At 42.8% G+C, this 16,804-nt stretch overlaps 1 protein-coding gene across 1 annotated transcript in view; it reads right to left on the bottom strand.

The window, feature by feature from the left end:
- Positions 1-16,804, bottom strand: part of astn1 (astrotactin 1) — a 2,710,576-nt gene that overhangs the window by 1,763,313 nt on the left and 930,459 nt on the right. The window contains exon 4 of the mRNA XM_078561790.1: positions 1,421-1,570. Coding sequence (XP_078417916.1) covers positions 1,421-1,570 — 150 coding nt within the window. The remainder of the gene's footprint in view (positions 1-1,420; positions 1,571-16,804) is intronic.

Raw genomic sequence — 16,804 nt, forward strand, 5'->3', positions numbered from 1 at the left:
ACCTCATTAGAGCCTTGGTTCAAAAGTGGACAAAAGAGCTGAACTCCAGAGGTGAGGTGAGAGTGACTGCCCATGACCGAATGTGGCATCAAGGAGCCCTAGCAAAACTGGGGTCAATGGGAATCAGGGGGAAAACACTCTGCTGGTTGGGGTCATACCTAGCACAAAAAAGATGGTTGTGATTATTGGAGGTCAGTCATCTCAGCTCCAGGACATCACTGCAGGAGTTTCTCAGGGTAGTGTCCTCAGCCCAACCATCTTCAGCTGCTTCATCAGTGACCTTCCTTCCATCATAAGGTCAGAATGGGGATGTTCGCTGATGATTGCACAATGGTCAGCACTATTCGTGACTCCTCAGATACTGAAGCAGTCCATGACCAAATGCAGCAAGTCCTGGACAATATCCAGGCTTGGGCTGACAAGTGGAAAGTAACATTCATGCCACACAAGTGCCAGGCAATGACCATCTGCAGATGGAGAGAAGAGAGAATCTAACCATCGCCCCTTGATGTTCAATGGCATTACCATCACTGAATCCCTCATGATCAACATCCTGGGGGTTACCATTGACCAGAAACTGGACTGGACTAGCTACATAAATACTATGGCTGCTAGATCAGGTCAGGGGCTAGGAATCCTGAGGCGAGTAACTCACCTCCTGACTCCCCAAAGCTTGCCCACCATCTGCAAGGCACAAGTCAGGATTGTGATGAAATACTCTCCACTAATCTGGATGAGTGCAGCTCCCACAACACACAAGAATCTTGACTCTGTCCAGGACAAAGCAGCCCGCTTGATTGGCACCACATCCAAAAACAGTCACTCCCTCTCCCATCGATGCACAGTAGCAGCAGTGTATACCATCTACAAGATGAACTCCAGGAATTCACAAAGGCTCCTTAGATAGCACCTTCCAAACCCAAAACCACTACCATTTAGAAGGACAAGGGTAGTAAATAGATGGGAACACCACCACCTGGAAGTTCCCCTCCTAGTCATACACCATCCTGACTTGGAAATGTATCATCATTCCTTCACTGTCGCTGGGTCAAAATCCTGGAACTCCCTCCCTAACAACACTGTGGGTATACCTACATCACAGGGACTGCAGCAGTTGAAGGGAGCTCACCACCACCTTCTCAAGGGCAACAAGATAATGGCAATCAATGCTGGTCCAGCCAGTGAAGCCCACATTCCATGAATGAATAAAAAAAAAACATTATGCTAAATCTTTTTCTTATAACGAATGGTATGTTCAATTGCGTCATTAAAAAAAAACATGCATGAGATTTAAAGTCGTTTTTCCCTGTTCCACATGTTCATGATTTTAGGAAAAAAATGAAATTACTTTTGTAATCCTTTGGAAAACAGTGATTTTTCCTTTCAAGGCCAACATCAGTGAGTATAGTGAACAACTGACCTCTGGATTTACTTGTAAACCGCTTCCTCTGTCCACCGGAAGCACTGCGTGGGAGCAGAGCTGTCTGCTGGTGGCTGATGTCCACAGGGCTCGTAGCTAATAAGTTCTCCTTGTACTTATTCATGAGTGACAGCTTGGTGGTATCACTTCCTGTTGGAACAAATGAACACAGTAAACACATTTTTTACAATTTTAATCTTTATTCCCCCATCCCATAAAAATGTCATCCAAACTTTACTGTTATTACCTCTAAGCGTTATAATCATAATCTCAGGCAATTTATCAGGTGCAAAACTTACTTCTATCATCTATGTCTACTGGAATCTATAATTCCATTGACCATGCTGTCATGTTCCAGAATCAGGTCTCAGGAAAGGAATTTGCGGGTTCTAGAACTGTAGGTTATAGAAACTGATATCCACCAACACTATATGTATAGGCCCAAAACTGAAACGCATGTGATATCCTCAAGGTCCTGGAAACTGAATTCTGGTGACATGATTTGTGAACTTCATGGATTCTAGTAATAGCATCGAAAAGACTTAAAAACATTCAGGAGAGGCAAATTAGTCAAGCCACAGAAATTCACCTGACCCTAGCTTAAAGATAAATCTGTATGAGATCAGTATTTTTAATGATTTTTTTTAACCCACAATTTATAACTGAGAAGCAACTGACCAGTATTTTGCACATTGTATATTTTACAGTACAACTTTAATCTGTAGCGTGTACTCAATGTATACTCTATCTCCTATCCTCAGCAATACATGAGCACTTGGTGACATTTAATGAAATAAACCCACAACCTTAATAAAGCTCATGTCAACCACAGGATTCAAATATAACCTGACGACTAAAGACGCTTAAGTCTCTCCTCTCAGTTGAAAGGTTGACTGCTGTCGTGCTTTCTCTTTTTGGGAGCTCCATTCAAGCTCAGTTATCCTGTTTGGTCTCGGCAGGAATTAACCTGGACGCAACAATGAGTCAGGATTCTTTTCCTTTTCTTCCTTTCTGGAATATGAACAATCCCAGCTGAAGGGAAGAAAAGATTTGTGCTTGTGTCTTTCTTCTTATCGTGCTGTATTTTATCCAGAACCCTGATGACAGGTTCTGCTTCCACTTGAGCGCCATGCTGTTAGATTTCAGTTGGTGAAGGAAGTTACCAAAGCCAATCTTTACATGGAATAGATTTATTTACAGAGTGAAACTTTACAAGTATATATCTCCTGACTCCACACAATTCTTGTGTCAGTAAGTGTCTCTTTATACTCTTTTAAGTAAACTAGAGCCAAATGAACAAATTAATTAATGAATGGCTGCAGGTCCTGATGGCAGGTTCGGCTTCCGCTTGAGTCTAATCCCAATGCTGATGGTATGGGGTGGGGAGGAGAGGGGATGCCACATTGGCAGGCCACCAGTTATGCCTTGGCGGCCTGCCTGCGGGCTTGTGGAGGACACGGGCCACCTCCTGATTAGGCACACTTTGCCCCAAAGAGGGCCCAGCCAGCAGCAAGGACCACCCCTACAAAAAGCAACCCCCCACCCCACCCACCTACCCCACTTTCCCTTCACTACAGCCTGCCTGATCGATTCTGGTGGCAAGCAGACCCCATTTACCTTTCCTCCTGGCTTCACAGTGCAGCTCCTGGTCCCGGGCCTGCAGCAGTGACCACCATTCCCAGCAGTGCTACTTGGAAAGAAGAGCTGCCAGCCCACTGATTAGCTTGGACTTAATCAGGGCTCATGGAAAAGGCTATGGCAGGGTTGCCACCTGCTTTCCAGCTTTCCAGATGGATGGGGGCCACATAGCAGCCATTAAATTCAGTCCAATGTTCGGAACGGAATGTTTGCCCACCCTTCAGGGATATTCAATTCTGAAGTAATCCCTAACCTTTCTGCAGCTTTATGAATTGGCAAAGGAAAAGGTCGTCCATGATCTCAGGCAACAGAGTGCTGAGCCACACACTTCCATCTTCATCTACACAGAGTGGGCTATGTTCAGATTGAAAAAGTCGGGTTATCATTTGATGAGCAGTGGAAAGTTGAAATAGCCATTTTTCACTCAGGGAGAGTTTTCCATCCACCACTTTGCATTACCGCCCGAAATCTGACATTTGACTAGGAAAATCCAAAGTTGCTCACAAGGTGAACTCATATTCTGTCATATACCAGATCAAAACAAATGAAATATGCAAAAAAATACTTCAGTTGCTCTCCGTAAAAGGAGAAATATGTGTTATTTTTGAATGTTACTGGCAAGATGGTCTATATATTTTCCCTATTAATAAATCCGCCATAAATAATGTGTGCTGTATTAGGGATGGTTTCAGTGAGTGTGGTTTTGTTTCTGATTTTCTCTAAGTTGATCAACAATAACCAATACATGTTATATTACATATTAGGCTACAGAGTGATGTGCAACCATTTGTTGCTACCCGAAAGTCTCTTATTTAGTACAATGCTTTTTCAGATTTACCAAAGTAAAGCTGTTTATAACATACAGTGCAGGTGGCAATTTGGTGGCTACTAACACAACATGGAAATTAACCTATCGAAAAATAGCAATTGTTTAGTGAGGTAGTGTCCTATCATTATCAACTGTGAATGAGATTCAGACTTCAGAACTGGATAGGAACTGTTCATACTTCATTCATAAAGCTGAGTTTTTACAAGAATTGGTAAGTTTCTGACAATTGATTTTTTTTGCCAAGAAAACAAACTCGAGGAAAGTTCCAGTGACCCCACAAGCAGAGGCATTTTTTCTGTAAGTAATCCTACGCCATCACAATTATTTTCTTGCTACAGCCAAAAATTCAAGTTTGACCCCATTACATTATTGCAGCTCATTAGAGTTTTCACTTCAGAGATTAGATCAGAGTGAAAGACAAAAACTATCATCTGAAAGATATCTTTCTAGTCTTGTTCCCAGGTTCTGTAGCTATGCATCTGGTAAGATCAGCGAGGAAGTGTTAATGTGAATAAGATAGCTCCATTTATTTTCTTCTCTTCTACTGTTGTTACTTAAGGGAATGTCAGGGTTATCTTCAGATTGCAGAGACCAAAAACAAAACAATGAATTAAAAGTGACTCGCTGAGTCGTCCATCAGTGCAAGGTGACTTCAATCAGACAAAGAGTAGACAACAGATCAATGCATCTCATCCCCGAGGTTCCATTCACAGTTACCTACAGATAAATCAAAGAAATTCTTGATGGCAAATGAAAATAAAGGCAATATGAGCCTCAAAACAAGGTAAAGGAAACAAGATAAGTCAGATTTGTCAGGAAACATAACCAAAAGTAGCTTAGAAGTAAAAGAGCTTTGTTCTCACACCCATTTAGTTCTATGTACAGATTTGTCAGGCAGGCTATTAAATGGGCACGCAGCACAGGTGGGAGGTTATTTAAATGTGCAAAATGGAGTCCCATGCTGGTGATAAGACCCTGATAATCATTTTCAGACACAAATGGGTGAAGAGATGCCACACATGCTCGGCCCAATGATACCAGGCATCGACCGGCCGTAAATGGATCACTGGAAGTCATCCAAAAACGGGCTGCAAAGTTTTTGGAAGGGATTTTTGAGGAGGCCAGAAGAGTTCTCCTCTGGAATCAGAGGAAGACAGCCTGCTGCCAGCCCATTCTTACTCCCACTTTCCCAGCCCCTGCAACCTCCCATTGGGACCAATCTTCACTCTTCCAAAACTACAGGGCCACACTGCAGCATCCGCTTGGTGCACACAACTCTTCAGTTGAACTCAAGTGAAACCCAAACGAAAACTATTTGGGCCTCCAAACTGTGGCTTTGGATGGCCACCATTTTAGGCACCAGGGTTTTCAGAACCAGGGGTCACAGTCTGAGGATATGGGGTGGACCATTTACGACTGAGATGAGGAGAAATTTCTTCACCCAGAGAGTGGTGAGCCTGTGGAATTCGCTACCACAGAAAGTAGCTGAGGCCAAAACATTGTATGTTTTCAAGAAGGAGTTAGATATAGCTCTTGGGGCAAAAGGGATCAAAGGATATGGGGAGAAAGCGGGAATAGGCTATTGAGCTGGATGATCAGTCATGGTCATAATGAATAGCGGAGCAGGCTCGCAGGGCCGAATAGCCTACTCCTGCTCCTATTTTCTATGTTTCTATGTTTCTAGGCCAGAGTTCAACATTTCTAGACTCTGTAATGTTTCAAAATTGTATTCACAACCATTTCTGCTTCAAGAGTTTGAAGTCACACTGAATTAAACAGTGTATCAGTTTCATTTAGGCACCTGAATCCTTTCCAGGTGAATGTCTTCCAGGCAATGAGAATTTCTCGAAGCGTAACAGCTGAATTTCAATAGTTGTAACCTGTAATTAGTGGCATGAGTGAGAAATAAAGATAACAGTTCTCAGTGTTGTTACCTGTCAGCAGAGATGCTGCCAGACCATTCAACCATCAGGATAGCTCAAGCCAAACTCTGGCATATCTGATGTGACATGAGGTTAAAGGTTCAGTTATGCCTGCAAGTAACAGTGTTGTTTGTTAAGATAGCAAACTAAGAGGTCCAGGGTCACATCAGGATCAAAACAAAATCATTTCACTTAAAACTACCCTTGAGTTACCGCTATCCCTCTGGATTCAACATGGATTATACAGTATAAATGCATTTTTAAAAGTTTTACAGAATCTAATATCCTTATTGGTGCAATGGGCAACAGGCATTATTGATCAGTGACCCAGGTGATCAGTAAATGTAGGGAACATTTGCATTTACATAGTGCAATTAATACCTTTGGGACATCCCAAACCATACCACAGCCAATGAATTACCAGAGAAGTACTGTCACTGTCATTATATAGGCAAATGCAGCAGCAACGTTTGTTCACAACATCCCCACAAGCAGCAAATGATATAAATAATCTGTTCATCTGCATTGGTTGACAGATAAATGTTGTTCAGAACTCCTTCGTGCCTCTTCATATAGTTTCTGGGGATCTTTTATGTCCACCTGAATAGGCAGGTGGGGCCTCTGTTGAACAGCTCATCCAAGAATTTGCACAGCAATACTGTAGCACTCGATGAGCACTGCACTTTAGCGCATGCCTACACTATGGCTGAGAACTTCTGGTCCCACAACGGCCAATGGCTGCTCTCCAAATTTCCCAGCCCCACCCACGGTGATGCCTACCACTGGTGGGGCCGGAAGATCCTGCCCTGTGTGTGTAATCCTCAAACGTAGTGCAAATTCATGACCGCCTGATTCAGAAATTATTACAGAATCACAGAATCTTAACGGCACAGAAAGAGGCCATTTGGCCCATCATGTCTGCACCGGCTCTCCAAATGAGCATTATGACTTACTACCATTGCCATGCCTTTTCCCCGTACCCTTGCACAGAGAGCATCAACATCACCAACAGCATCAACCCCATTGCGTGTGTGCTGGGATGGTTGATCAAGCACTTTCAGTTGGTGTACATGTCACCCAATAATCCTCTATTTAAAAAGAAAGTGTAAAAAAGAAAATGAAAGGTTTGCATTTATATCGTATCTTTCATGACCGAAGGATGTTTCAAAGCACTTGACACACAATTAAGTACTTTTGAAGTGTAGTGACTTTTGCAACGCAGGAAGCACTACAGCCAATTTGTGCACAGAAAGCTCCCACAGATAGCAATGAGATAATGACCAGATGATGTTGGCTGAGGGATAAATACTAGTCAGGAACTCCCCTGCTCTAACAAAGGGAAAATATTGTGGATACTTGAAATCTGGAATAAAAATGGGGAATGCTGGAAGTACTCAGCAGGTCAGGCAGCATTTGTTAAGTGAAAAAGAGCATTAACATTTCAAGTTAATGACCTATCATCAGGACCAGCAGGAGTTAGATTTCAACAGTTTTAAGCAAGTACAGAGGCAGGGGGAAGGGGGAGAGAGAAGGAAAGGCCGAAGAGAAATGCCTGTGATTGGATGAAATGCATGAGTGATTAAATGACAAAGGAATGATGGTGAACATAAGAAATAGGAGTAAGAGTAGGCCATTTGACTAGTTGAGCCTGCTCCGCGATTCAATAAGATCATGGCTGATCTGATTGTGGTCTTAACTCCACTTTCCTGACTGCCCCCAGAAGCTTTGACTCTCTTGTAGATCAAAAATCTGTCTAACTCAGCCTGGAATATATTCAATGACCCAGCCTCTGCTGCTTTCTTGGGAAGAGAATTCCAAAGATTAACAACCCTCTGAGAGAAGAAATTCCTCCTCATCTCCATCTTAAATGGAAGACCCCTATTTTGAAACTATGCCCCTCAGTTCTACATTCCCCCACAAGGGGTAACATCCTCACTACCCTGTTAAGCCCTCTCAAAATATTACATGTTTCAATAAGATGACCTTTCACTCTTCTAAACTTCAATGGGTATCAGTCCAACCTACTCAACATTTCCTCATAAGACGAGACCTTCAGTCCAGCGATCAACCTAATGAACCTTCTCTGAATTACTTCCAATGCAAGTATATCGTCCCTGGAGACCAAAACTGCACTCAGTTCTCTAGGTGTGGTCTCACCAAAGCTCTGTACTGTTGTAGCGAGGTTTCCCTACTTGTATATTCCATTCCCCTTTCAATAAAGGCTAACATTGCATTTGCCTTCCTAATTACAAGCTGTGCTTGCATGCTACCTTTTTGAGATTCATGTACAAGGACACCCAGATCCCTTGGCACTGCAGAATTCTGCAGTCCCTCCCTATTTAAATCATATTCTGCTTTTCTTTTCTTCCTACCAAAATTGACTGCCTCTCGTTATACTCTAGCTGCCATTTTTTACCCACTTACTTAACTGACTATATCCTTTTGCAGACTCTTTGGCCAGAATTTTTTCCGCCCTCGTTGGCGTTGGGCACCATGGCAGGCATGAGCGGACAATATGGCTCAAAGGGCAAAAATCAGTTTCACGATATTGTGAAGCCAGTTTGCGATTGTCCGCTCCACTCAGCAACGGCGGGCTGTGTTTCCTGCCGCCGGATGTCAGGAATGTCATTTTAATACATCTGGGCCTGAACTTTTCCCACATCGGGCGGGCTTGGCGGGAACGGGCGGGGGTGGTCGCGGAGCTGACTGCCACCCGCGAGCGGCTCTGTGCTGCCATTTTACACCGGTGGGCCAATTGAGGCCCGCCCAGCGTAATGCGCGAGTGGTAACGCTACCTGTGCGGGCAGGGGGAGGAGGGAGAGTTGGGGCCTGTGCTCTCTCACACATGCACGTGAAAGAGCGCTTCAATCTCCCTGAGGCACGGAGCTGCCTCAGGGAGATTGAAGCGCTTTAAAAAAAAATAATTAAACGCAAAAAAAATTAATGAAACATGTCCCCTCATGAGACTGTGTCACATAAGATGGGACATGTTTTTTTTTCCAAAAAAAATTGTTATTCTATTTGCAAAAGCTTTAGGAAATCTCATCCCGCTCGTGGATGAGGTTTCCTAAAAAACGTAAAGGCCACGTGGCCTTTCCACCTGCCTGCCAACCGTTAGATTGGACGGGCAGGGTAAATTTGAAATTAATTAGTTCCTTAATGGCCTTAACAGGGCTTTTAATTATTGACGGGTACGCAGCCGACTACGGCATGCGCCCGCTGAACGAAACATCGCAAGATGGCGCATTGATGTCGGGACGCATGCCTGACGTGATCGCGCGTCATTTTACGTTCTGACATGTTGGGCCCGCCCCTGCATGCCGACTGTAAAATCCCGGCCCTGCATATAATTATGATCCCTGCCGATCGGAATCAAACCCCATGCTGCATCATCCGGGCACGCTGACGTGATTGTACGCCAATGTGTTTCACAATGGTACATAAGTGACGTCCACCTGGTGATCTGCACTTCTCTAGGGACTTCGAGATTTGTTTGCCCACCTTGCTTCGGGCAGCACTCGCTGTTTTCAGCACCAGGCTTCGCAGGCAGCACCACATCACTTTTAGGGGGGCTCACAGGTAGGTCTCTACCTACCAGACCAGCCGTAAGGCGGAGGTGCCTTTTCATTGGCTGCAGGGCCAGGGCAGTAGAGGGGAAGGGGGTTATCCCAGGGTGTGTGTGGGGACACATGTTGATCTGTGAAAGTGTCCTCAAGATGGTGAGGGATCTTGTGATAATGATTGTTTTAAACTCCTCCTTCCCATTTATTCCTTGATTTACTACTTTTTTGGGATTTTTTTACATTCTACTCTGAGGACAGATGCAGAATACTTTTTCAAAGTCTCTGCCTTCCCTTCCCATCATTAATTCCCCAGCCGTACTCTCTAAAGGACAAACGTTTCCTTTAGCAACTCTCTTTCTTTTCACATAATTGTCTAAGCTCTTATTGTCTGTTTTTATATTTCTCGCTAGTTTGCTCTCACATTTGAATGTTTCCCTCTTTGATTTTTTTAGTGATGCAGACAAAGGAGCCAACCGTGGGTCAAGGAACAAAAGGCTCTTTGCTCTTCTGCAAATAACATCTTGGGATTATTTTATGTCCAACTGAGAGGGCAAATGGAGCCTCAAGTTGGCAACTCATCCAAAGGACAGCATCTCTGACAGTGCAGCACTCCCTCAGTATTCCACTGAAATAGCAGCCTTGGTCATTTGCTGAAATTTCTAAAGAATAAGCTAAAACCATATCTTTCAGGCTCTGAGGTGACAGTGCCACCACAGATTCATGGCTAACTAGAAATATGAACTAAAAACATAAATTCCTGAAGCACATGCAGGGTCAGTATACTTCTGTAAAAGAGGGAAAAAAACAGGTTAAGGTTTCAGGCATGCTTTCTTTCTGGAACTCAAATTTCATAGTTCTGGAGTGAAGTTGTCTTTTTTTTTCATTATTGCAAAGTGCTGGAGCCCCATATCAAGTCAATGTTCCAAATATTTGGGTCACAGATGTACCCGTTCAAAAATCAAGCAACAAACTCTTAACAATCAAGAGAATTGGTATAATAATCATAAGTTAATTTTTTTTTTCCCAAGCATAAGCCAATAGAGATTCTCAGTTGATTCATAAAACTCATTGGTGGCTTATTTAATTTCTAACATGTCAGAACTCCCCACAAAAAAATCTACTGCATCTAAAAAAAAATTAAATCCTATATTTATCATTTGCACATTCTGGCTTGAATTTTTGTGTAGTCAGGTTGAATTGCAAGACCTTTAAAAATGGTGGGCTGGACCCGATTCTGGGATTTCCGCCCCCATTCCTATTTCTGGCAATTTTTGTCAGCACGGGATAAGGGTGCAGGTAACCAGCCAGCACGCAGCACTCCCGCCCTTGCTGGCTCCATTGCAGGGATGGGCATTTCAAACCCCACTCAATTTTATGGAGACAGGCCCATTCTGTTTGGGGACATTCTGGGTTGGGAACCAAAAAAAAGCCTTTCAAAATTCTGTTGGAAGTACATTGTCCCTTTTACTTTCTCATAAAGCTGTCATGACCACAGCCATTCATATTATCAATAAAAATAAGCATTTATCCACTTCACAGCCCTTAATCTTGTGTAAATGAACACACAGGCATTGAAAAATTGCTTCAAAGAAAGATCAGATTAGTACAGGGTAAATAAATCTTGTACTCCCATTTGCAGCTGTGCCAACATTGCCTGCTAAACTATGTGTATTAGCCATTCTGGGAGCTCAACTAATCATTCATAATGAGGCTATCTGGAAAACAGATGTCTAGCCATCTGTTCTAACTGCTTCTGTTGATACAGTTGCCAAAAAACTTTAGTTTTTGGATAAAATGGCAAATTAAAACTTTCAAAAAACATATTGCATGATGTGATTGGATCAACAAACTATAATAGTGAATAGTTAATATTTGTTTTTTCCATCATAAAAATGTTGACTTCAGATTCTACAATTGTGACATATTGGCAAAGTTTCCATTACAGAAGTATTACAAGCAAGGTAAGAATAATATGTACAGGAAATATGTCTCAAGTGAAATGTGCATGGATATCATACTTTTTAATTCCTCATAATCAATTGTAAATGTATTTCTCAATAAATCTACATATAATGCCACAATCATTAATCACTGCAAACAACTTCATGCACTGACAGGGAACATATGTTCCACTATCAGCATAAAACCTAATACCAAACAGAATAAACCTCTTTATTTTGTTTCTGCATTGGTTCTCTGTCTTTTCTTTTCCTAACTCCTCTTTACCATTTTATTTCCTCATGTGCCCACCTTCACTTTTTCCTCTCAGCAGACAAAATACCTTCCTTGTCAATGCCCCTTCCCCTTTGTATGATGTTTCCAAGTGGTGCCACTCAGCTACACTGGTGTGCATCTGATCCCTTGGCACCAATGCTTTCCCCTTTTCTAATTGCAGTAATATCTGCTAAAATAAAAGCAATCTACCAAACTGCTCATACTATATGGGGCAGAATTTTTGAGGACAAATGGGGGTGGGAACAGAGGTGGGCAGGCATATAATTTCCCAATACTGCCTGTCGTGCATCAGATGTCAGTGATTTAGCTGAGGAGGGAGTGGGGGACCCATCCGATTCTGAGGAATGTCTCATTAAACCTGTTAACAAGCTTATTGTCAGATTGTTTAGGGCTAGTCCACAATTTTTGTGGGAAGGCACCTAGGATTCACTTGGATGTAGAATAAGCCATGTAGAAGAAGCCAGAAATGCAGCAGAGAGTCATGGCCCTGCTGTTCAATGACATTGGAGGCTGAGAGGGGCGCTCATCCATTGACACACAGTTGTCATCGGGTGAACAGAGTTAGCGGAGAACGTGGTCTGCGTGTGTTCGGTCAGTTGAGGGGGCTGTGACCCGCCAGGGATTTTGGGGCCATAAGAGGGGAGCACAGTGAGCATTGTGAGTGCAGCTGACCACAAAAAGACAACTGGAGATGGGATGAATATATATGGAGATAGGGTGGATTAGTGATGAGGATCAATGTTCTCAGGGGCAGATGCAGCGGCCAGGCATGAGAAGGGCAAAGGAGAGAAATGAGAGGCAGGAAGGCAATGAAGGCCATATCTACAACATCAAGTGTATTACCGAAGAAGAAGCTAAGTCGACATATCAGAGAATCAGTGCAATATGAGACTTTGCCTATCTAGGCAGATGGTATCTGAGATTGGTGCCTTCATTGTGGAATATTTCAGACCTTGCAGTTCTGGTTGCCATGGCCTGCCTGTAGCCACTAAAGACACTGTAGCCTTGAACTTCTTCACCTGCGTCTGCTGGTGCCCACTGGCGACCGAGTCTACCCTCCAGCCAATTAGAGCCGACTTCCAGGAAAATCGTGATCAGTGACTACTTCCCCCTCAGAGCAGGGTCACGACCTGGAAATTTTACTCATACTATGGTCCTGACCCCACACTGAAAAACCTGCTCATGGTTTTTAAATTCACCAGATTAACCACACACCTTGGGATTTTCTCTGTCAGCTCTATTGGCAGAGAAGAAATTCCAAGGCATATAACTAAATTGTCTCTTGACAGCTTTTTTTTTTAGCCTAAACAATTTATAATAATCAAAAGCCGCTTAGTCTCTCCAAAAAGATAAGGTGAAGAAGTTCTTCATTAATGTTAACATATAATTCCTGGGACCTCCACTGCTCCTGGCCATGGATGATAATGGGGATCAGCACTTTCTCCAATTGGAAGAATTGAAACAGCATGATGAGCTATTCCAGCTAACTTCAACCAATAGCCTCAAAACTGGTTAAGGATATAAGGATACAGCTAAATGTTGCATTCAAGTCATTAGATCCTGAGCATGTGTTTAAACATTTAAAATCATTCTGCTGGGAAGTAGCAGCTGCAGAAAGTGCACTCAAGAATGACTGCAGAAAACATGATCCACCACCAGATTTCATTTTCATATCCAAAGGTACTGAGATTGGAAAAATTGTCATTAAGATGCAACTTTACTGTGTGTTGCCAAAACATGTACTGTTAAAGACCATTAAAACAACAATGAAATAATTTGTTCTGTAAATATGGAAAAACCTTGCTCAACATAAAGCAATTTTTTTTGCGGGAAAGAAAGAGGAAAACTCCTCCCCATTTTCTTCAGAGGTTCTCACATACAAGTGACGTGTGGTGCATTTTGATATTACAATACGGGTTAGCAACCAGCAAAGAAAGGTTTACGTATATGCGTTTTTCATGAAGACAGTGACCTTTTAAAACAGCTTGTAGTAGCTCCATACTTCTGAGGAAAGTAAGCAGTATTTTTATTATTTGAGCCACTTGGGAAATGATAGAGATAGTGACTGTGTAGCCTCGTTCACAACACGTTCCAGTGTGCAACCTCAATAAATGAAATTTCCCTTCAGGGGAACTGAACAGGTCCACTGAAACATCAGAGAAAAGTATGATGAGTGCAGATGGAAAAATGCTATTGATCTTTTTTTCCAAGTTTCCAAATGCTTCCCAGATCTATTTCCCACAACAGCAAAGTTGAACTTAGAAGTTACTTAGAAGTAATTAAATTACATTAATTTACATTGTCATTTAGGTATTTTGATCCCAATTCATTGTGTTTCAATCAATTCAGATTTTAATTAGGCACTAGCTAATTTAATCATGGACTACTTAAGAGTGCTATTCAATTGTCAGCTCAGCATGCCAGTCAGTGATCAACTTAGCACACCACTTGCCAATCAGTTCAGGATCCCACACACTGGCCTTTCAGAAGGCCATTGAGTGGCACATTCACATCATTGTTCTTGAAAATCAGTATTTCTGTTATACCTGCTTCATTTGTGATCCTGTTTTCCGCTTACAACCAAACTGAGACTTCTGAAACTCAAGGGCAGAATGTTTCCCTTGGCAGGGATGGGCGGGGGCATTCGGGAAGCCAACCGCTGCCGGCGATCGGCACCGCACCGCGATTTTATGCAGGCTGGCCAATTAAGGCCCGTCCAGCGTGGAATGCGAGCGGCACCGCTGCCTGTGCAGGCGGGGGGAGGAGGGTGAGTCTAGCGCAAACTTCACAGATGCACGCGAAAAAGCGCTTCAATCTCCCTGAGCCCCGGAACTGCCTCAGGGAGATGAAGCGCTGTTTAAAAAAAACAATGAAGAGAATAAAAATGTCATAAAACATGTCCCCTCATCTGACACTGTCACATGAGCAGGGACCTGTTTTTAATTCAAGTGTGAAATTTTTCTTTTATTTTTATTTGCTTTCGGAAGCCTCACCCCGCCTGTGGATGAGGTTCCCTAAAAAGTGCAAAGGCCGCTTGGCGTTTTCGCCTGCCCGCCAACTGTAAGGTTGGATGGGCAGCATAAATTTGAAATTAATCAGGCCTTTTAATTGTTGGTGGGTGTGCTGCCAACTGCAGTGTGTGCCCACCGAACGAAATATCGTGGGACTACGCGATGATGTCGGGTCGCTTGCCCAACGTCATCGTGCATCATTTTACGCTCGGCTGGGTCGGGCACTTGCCGACTCTGTCCCAAGTTCCACTGGGATTTCATTATCATCACCACAGGCATCAGGATGCCTGTAGTTAATTTCTGATCAGTCTACCTCATTGAAAATTTAGTGCTCCATTTATAGCCACCCAATCAAAACTATAGACACATGGCTTGCTTAGCATTCACTCCTTTGGAAAGCCCACATGCCATAGACAACTGTAGCATGCCATTGGCTTGTTGTCTACATTTAAAAACAAATTTCTTTCACTAGCTCCCTATTTCTCTCAGAAATGTAAGCAATATCTTTACTATTTGAGTGACATGGAAAATTATTGATATTGATCAGAAACTGAAGCTGAGGTGAAGCTTCAGAACATTAATTATAAGAAGAAGAAAAAAAAACAGCTAGTGCACTTGCATGGTTGGGTAGTCATGGGAATAGCAGATGGCTTATGTCAGGCCATATGTGACCACTGGAACCCATCTCTGATCAGAGGTACCAGTATTTCACAGGATGCATAATTATATCCACCCAGAGCATTCAACTCCAGTGGCAACAAAGAGCCTGTTTCAATCAATAGTTTCTCCATTTGTCAGGCTGTCATGCTTGAAAATACAGCAACTACAATCAATTCTATGGAGGCAGTGATTCATGCTTGTCGCAACTGCTTTATTAAGGTTATTGTCAGCAGTAAATTCATGCTAGTCTTCGGAAAGGTTCCGCTGCCTACTAATTTTCAGCATCAGACTTTTGGAAGCATTACTCAGTAAATAATAATCTTCAGCCACTAACCTCCCTTGAATTTGCACTCTGCAAGTGCTGACATGTACTGGAGAATGACTCTCCTGGCACTGTCCACAATCATTAACTTGCCCAGGTGACCATTGATCCTACATGTGTGCTTAGACATTGAATGTTGATATGATATTATATTACTGTTTAGAGTTACACAGAATGTACAGCACAGAAACATGCCACTCAGCCCAACTAGTCTATACCAGTGTTTTTAAGCTGCACAAGAGCTTCCTCCACATCTCTTCATCTCACCCTCTCAGCACATCTTTCTATCCTTCTGTCCCTCACTACATATCTAGCTTCCCTTTAAATGCATGTATGCTGTTTACCTCAACCTTTGGTAGCAAGTTACACATTCTCACCATTCTCTTGGTAAAGAAATTTCTGTTGGATTTATATTTATTACATTAATGATGTCTTACATTTGCAGCCCCTAATTTTGGTTTCCTCCACGTGCGTGTCATCTACTGAACATCTACCCGATTAAATGCCTCCATAATTTAAAGTGTTACTGGCTGGGCCAGCATTTGTTGCCCCATCGCTAATTGCCCTTGAGAAGATGATGATGAGCCACCTTCTTGAGCCACTGGAGCCCATCTGGTGTAAGTACACCCACAGTGCTGTTAGTAAGGGAGTTCCAGGTTTTTACTCATAGATAACTGACAAAGAAGTTTAATTTTACTTTTATGTGAGTACCAGATTGTGGACTGTGGAAAGATTATGTTTATGTTGGTGAATGTCTACTACCCTGTTTATCACCAGGAAATAAATTGGGCTATGGAGGCAGGAATTCAGGTTACAGGGACAGCACTCTGGGCACTGAGTTTGGCAAAGCTTATGCATGGCATGTAGAGGGAAACATTGGATTGTGGTGAGGTGGGGTGGGGTAGGGTGGGGGTGGGGGTGGGGGTGGGCAGTGGTTGTGGCGTTGAGGTTGCACGATGAAAACATACAAAACATTTGGGATGAAGGAGCAGGAGAGATTGAGGATGCATAAGTGTTAGTACTGGCAAGTTGAGAAAGGTGAAAATAGGTCATAAAGTTGTAATTTGGGTTGAGTGATAGGAAGCAGTAAAGGGGCAATGGAAGAGGAAATTTTACAATTGCAGGCCATTTTGTGAGAAACGAGGAACAAATTGCGGGGCTAAGATATGAATAAGCATGAGGAAGTTAAAAGAAATAAAACTAG

This window comes from Cetorhinus maximus, chromosome 17 (assembly GCF_964194155.1).
Source record: "Cetorhinus maximus chromosome 17, sCetMax3.hap1.1, whole genome shotgun sequence".
NCBI lineage: Eukaryota > Metazoa > Chordata > Chondrichthyes > Lamniformes > Cetorhinidae > Cetorhinus > Cetorhinus maximus.